General features: G+C 41.8%; 1 protein-coding gene across 3 annotated transcripts in view; it reads right to left on the bottom strand.

Moving 5' to 3' along the window:
• Positions 1–457: 457 nt before the first annotated feature.
• The window catches only part of LOC140496291 (uncharacterized), a 114281-nt gene continuing 108738 nt past the window's right edge, over positions 458–6000 (bottom strand). For 2 of the 3 annotated variants that reach the window (XM_072595862.1, XM_072595861.1), the window contains 2 exons: positions 4803–5016; positions 458–2860 (listed from right to left, as the gene is read on the bottom strand). In XM_072595862.1, coding sequence (XP_072451963.1) covers positions 2682–2860; positions 4803–5016 — 393 coding nt within the window. In that variant the 3' untranslated portion in view covers positions 458–2681. The remainder of the gene's footprint in view (positions 2861–4802; positions 5017–6000) is intronic. The other variant, XM_072595863.1, reaches the window with a different exon arrangement.

Here is a 6000-nt window from a genome sequence, read left to right as displayed (position 1 = left end):
ATAACTCTGATATTGCTGTGTCATGCAGGATAGTCACAGGAAGGCAACCACTCTGGCCAACGTTTCTCACAGCTGTCCGGTGCTACTATACTGTGATGTTATATCTTCAGCATCATAGGCCACCACTTTGATAGCTCTTGTGAAAGGGTAAATGTCAACTTGCTGTGCCAGCTGGGTGGGATACCAGGAAAGTACAGAGCTTGGTGGGTAAGGGGGTGCCACAGGGTAGGGGACCAAGTAGCTGACCATCTGTAGGGTGAGGAAGAGTGGGTAGATACTAGATTTGTCTTGGACGAAATGCTGTTGGAGTCAGTTTGGTAGTTCAGGGTGCTCAGGGTCGGGGAGATGTAAAGGTTTGAGGAGAGGGATAGTTGGGGCGAGTATGGCAAGTTTGGAAGGTTGGGGGGGGGGGGGGGGCAGCACAGCTGTTCAATTTAATGGTTACTTTGGAGTTATATTAAATTTTCAAAAGTCCAGCTTTTCTTGAATGTCTATATATTAACTGCGGAGCAACCCTCTGAATTCTGTGATTGAAATGAACACTTTTAAAGTGACCCATGTATGAAGATTTGCCATGGGGTTTATAATTCACTGGACAATTCTCCTGAGCCAGCCACATTGCTCATTGGGATCCCATGGCATTCCCAATTTCCATCTACACTGCAGTTTGGAAAATCAGGGACGGTATCCGTTTCAGAATGAGCTTGGAGCAGTGGAATATTAAGGGAGTGAGTGTAATATTGTTTGACATATCTGATCTGGTGATGAGCTAGCTTAAACTAATTCAGCATATAGAAAATAGGTAGAGGTGTCGACCCCTTCAAACCTGCTCCACCATTTAATATGATCATGACTGATCATCCAATTTAATTCCCATACACGCTTTGTTCCGTTTGGACCTAAGAGATATATCTAAGTCCTTGAAAACATGCAATGTTTTGGCCACTACTGCTTTCTTTGGCAGAGAATTCCCCAGGCTCACCATTCTCTAAATGAAGACATTTCTCCTCGTCTCAGTCCTAATCTTTAGACTGTGACCCCTGATTGTGGACTCCCAAAATCCTGCCACAAGCTCTATGTCCTGGCCACTGCCTTGTGCTAAACTGGACCATTTGCCATCTTGGAATCCTAGTCAGAGTTTTAATGATGTGTTCATTTTTGGCAAAGTGCATATTTATTGTCCTTGAGGTGGTGATCAACAGGTTTCTCAAACTGCTGCAGCCTATGTGGCAAAGATGCACTTTTCCCAAACACTTTAACGTAACTATGTATGAAACACAATGTGCACTTGAGATCTGTGGGAGAAATCCCCTCTCCAATGTAAAGATCACTTACTTCCACCTCCATACCATTAACTGCTCAAGTCCATCATTTGTTGAAACCCTTACCCACATTTCCATTCCTTCCAGACTGCACTGTTCTAATGCTTTCCTTGCTACCTTCCACGGTCTGTAAACTCAGCCTAGCACGTCCTGATCTATCATTCCTATTCACACTGTCCTATAGTGACTCCTACACCTCAGTTTTAAGTGCTGATCCTGGTGTTTAAGCTATTTCCTTGTCTTCCTAGCCCCACACCCTAACCAACACCTCTGCCAGCCTTTCAAAGCCCCCTCCAACATCTTACCATCCTCCCAAAACTGGCTTCTTGTACATTCTCCTCTTCCTTTTGCCCACCTTTGCCAGTATCCATTCTGCTGCCGAGACTGGAATGCAATTCTTCTACCCTTTCTCACTCCAAAACACAGATCATCCAAAGTTTCCAATTGCTTCTTTGACTCGGACTTTATTTTTTCATTAAAATGTCCCAAGACATTTTTGCAGGTTTATAATATAGGTACAATACAAATGCAAGCTCTTGTTGTTGTGCTATGAAGTATGTTGATGGTGCATATCTCATGACTGCTCACCTTATTCAAGCACATAGGGACCCTCTTGAACAAATAGATCCCCATCAACTAGTTTACTTTAATACATAGAATACAGACCCCATGTTCTTGATCACACAATTACCCCATGATTCGTGTTTCTCAAATCCTCCAGTTTAATAGAACATAAAACAGAGTAACCTCAATCTGCATTGGCAACCCATTAGACTCTGATAGATTCTCTTGGGGATATACCATTGATCTGCATCTTGGAATACTCAGTCTCTGTTTACCTCAATGTATTACAAATAAGCCACAGGACTGTACAAATAAAACACCAATGTTTACAGATTTTGAGAGGAAACGTTAGTGGCTGTTACTGATTGATCCAATTCATGAGTATCAGAGGTTCAGAGATCCTCATACGGATGAGCTTTCCACAAACTAATCACTCAGGAACCAACCTCTGGGTCTAGAGAATCTTTTTATTAGCCAGTAGAATTATAATGTAAACTCTGAAAATTTTAGATTAAAGCACTTTACAATCGATGCTCTCCTGCAACTGGATGGAAATATGAATAACGTTTTGGAAGTCCACTTATTTCCTTAGCTTTGTGCTTTTTACCCAAAATGAAGCCTATAAACTTCATTTCACTTTGGCCAAACCCTGCCCACTTCACTGTGATCACCTCTATCGGCAATCTTTCAGGAGCTATATAGCAACAAGCTCAAAAAGAAATTCTTGCATGTTGCTCATTCTGGATCCATTCAAGCCAGTGTAATATCTCCACTGCCATGTTCCTCCCCACTGTCTCACTGAAACATGGTGACAGTCAAGCCATTCAGGCGGAAATCCTCCGCAATTTGTTTCGAGTGTCTTATCTTTTCAGAGAGTGCTTCGAAAACATCACTTTGGTCAACTGCTGTTGCAATTTTATAAATAAATTCATCCAACGTCTCCAAGCCTTTCAATCCAAGGTTAACTCCACAACCTGCAAGCAAGCAGAAAGATATATCTGTCTGAATCAAATCAAAGAGCAAAATGGCATCAATTAACAGACAAGTATACGCAACACATGATACTATCCATTAATACAAAACTAGTTTATCAAAAGGCATGGAGATGTACATCCCATGTACATTAAAAATGTTATTCATTGCATTTGATACAATTAATATAGCATCTACTTATCCTGTGAAAAAGCCTTAATATACTAAACAAATAATTGTTTTGTTTTCAAAGCAGACAGTCATAAATTGGACTAAACTAATTTCTTGTGTAAAAGGTCCACAAAGAGCAAAGAGATAAAATAACCAAGAGATTTTGCTTTAGTGATGTTATGTAGGTTTGGACCACAAAACCAGGGCAACTGCCCAAACTCCTGGAAGACATAACGGGATCTTTAGGGATGGGATCTTCGTTTAATGACTTGGCTAAAGACGATGTTTCAAATTTTCATTTTCCGTCACCATCCTAGTACACTCAATCGCATTCTCCAGAGCTAAGGGGCTGACTGGTTCATTCTCAGACACTATAGACCTGCTTTTTGAGGGGAAGGAAGGAATTCAGGCTTGGAAATCTGAAGGCATGGCTTTCCTGACTGCTTGCAACATTCCAATTCAATTTGGCCCACAGCAGTCCTGCTCATCCAAATACCACAGGCTCAAGGCACCCCTTGCTCATTTTACCTGGGGTCTGGGAAACCCGGTCAAAATGTAGGAACCAGAGAACAATTACTGCACAGTAGGAGCATATTTTGCCCACTGTGTCCATGACAATCCTCTGCATAAACAATTTACCTGGTCCCACTTAGACAGCACCTTCCAAATCCATGACCATTTCCAACTAGAAGGACAAGGACAGCAGATACATGGGATCACCACCGCCTTCAGGTTCCTCTCCAAGCCCCTCACTATCCTGATGTGTAAATATGTTGCCATTTCTTCACTGTCTCTGGGTCAAAATCCTAGAACTCCCTCCCTAAAGGAATTGTGGATCCACGTACAGCACGTGGTCTGCAGTGGTTAACGACGGTAGGTCACCAACATCTTCAAATGGGTAACTAGGCACGGTCAATTAATGTTGACCACCAGTGACATTCACATCGCACTACAAAACTCCCTCTTCAGATAATTATCCAATTATTTTACAGGCAGTGTGTTCCACTTTCTAATATGCCACTTAAAATTTTATTCACCTCACCATCACTTTATTCCCAATGAGATCAGTGGTCCTCCAGTTCTCATCTGCTCTGTCACTGTAAGTGCCTCCCTAACCATTCTGTCCAGACTCATGAACATCAACAACAAATGTCCTCACAATGTTCTTTTCTGAGTTACATATGTCAGAAAATGAAAAGTACCTATTACACCGGAGATTACCTCAAAACATTTTACTGACTCGACCAACTGATGTCACACCCCTGCCACAAGTTCACTTACCCCATACCTCCATTAAAAGCATTTTGTGGTTCGATTGCAGTCGGTTTGGGAATTTTAAAAAAATCCTTCTCACTGAATCAAACCAGCTAATTCCTGAGGCTTAGCTCCTATCACTACTCAGTGCATTCGACACTGGTGACGTTCCTCAATTGGCCACACCTAAAGTAGGCCATTTTTCTCCCTCCTGTGCATAAGCCTAGTTCACTGTGCGCAGTTCACTTGATGTTTGAAATGAAGCTTTTAGTAAACATCTATATTTTCTAAAAGGGCAAGGTTACTGGATGAAGACAGGGCCAGTGGAAGGGGGTGAAAGAAAGAAATTGGCTTTGCCTGAGCCAGCTTTAGAAATCTAACTGCATCAGTTGAGGTAGACTAAGCCAATGTGGACTCAGATTGTCTCCAGAATCTTCCAGCTGTGCATTGGCCAGCAGAGCTCTAAGGAAAACATAGCAATGCAATGGTCTCCCCCTCACTGTGCAGTTATCTCATTACCTGTATCAAAGTTTAAGACTCTAGCTGCTTCTCCCTCTATGGTGACTACAACATTGTCTCCTTCGATGTAGGCTGCTGTGACCCTTCTATGTGACAGCATGATCTCGAATAGTCTTCGGCTGCACTGAAGGAGATGGATTGTCAAGTCATTCACCCTGGGCTCTATATCAGTTTTGTACGCATTGAATGATTGATGGAATATATTCTTCATGATCTGCAAGAAGGAAAAGTATACTTTGGTTGTGAGAATTTTCTCTCAGTAGTATAACTTTCCAAAAGATCTCCAAGTAATAAAGTGAGCCTGTTTTCACCCATATTATACATTTATAAAGTATAATGTTAAAATGGATACCTTGCTTTCAAACAATGAAAAATGGACACTTTACTTTCAAAATAAAATGGAGTCGAGAGGTCAGTTGATCTTTCATTTCCTGGAAATTATCTTGAAACCACATTGCAGCCTAAAGTCTGGACAAGAAATTAACTGCAAACTAATTTTTGGGGACATCTCATTCAGAAACTATTAAATGTGCAATGCACTCACTTTTGTGGCTAATGATGACTCTTCTCCAAATAATTGAAAAAATTTATTTCACAAGGCAGTTTGCAAACTGCCTGGCTTTGGCATGGAATTTCAAAGCTAAAGGGCTTTTTTCATACCCTTTAGGGCAGCACAGTGGTTCAGTAGTTAGCACTGCTGCCTCACAGCGCCAGGGACAGGGGTTCGATTCCAGCCTCTGGTAACTGTCTGGGTGGAGTTTACACATTCTGTCTGTGTCTGCTCTGTCCGTGTCTGTGTGGATTTCCTCCCACATTCCAAAGATGTGCAGATTAGGTGAAGTGGCCACACTAAATTGTCCCATAGTGTTCAAGGATGTGTTGGTATGGTGCATTAGTCATGGGAAATGTAGAATAATAGGTTAGGGCAATGGGTCTGGGTGGGTTACTCTCTGGAGTGTCAGTGTGGACCTGTTGGGCCAAATGGCCTGTTTCCACACTGTAGGGATTCTATTCTATGATTCTATCCCAATAATCTACAGATGAGTGGAAGTCAGACTCCGGTTTGTAATAAGAGTTGAGGCGTCAGGAACCACAACAATGATAACAGACCAAAAAACACAACTTTAGTTACAAAAGAAATTAAGATCTGGATTTGCTAACAGCCAGAGAGTATTGACTGGAGTTGTGCTCTGGAACC

The sequence above is a fragment of the Chiloscyllium punctatum genome, chromosome 26 (genome assembly GCF_047496795.1).
Source record: "Chiloscyllium punctatum isolate Juve2018m chromosome 26, sChiPun1.3, whole genome shotgun sequence".
In the NCBI taxonomy this organism is placed as follows: domain Eukaryota; kingdom Metazoa; phylum Chordata; class Chondrichthyes; order Orectolobiformes; family Hemiscylliidae; genus Chiloscyllium; species Chiloscyllium punctatum.
This window is presented reverse-complemented; position numbering and strand designations above follow the sequence as displayed.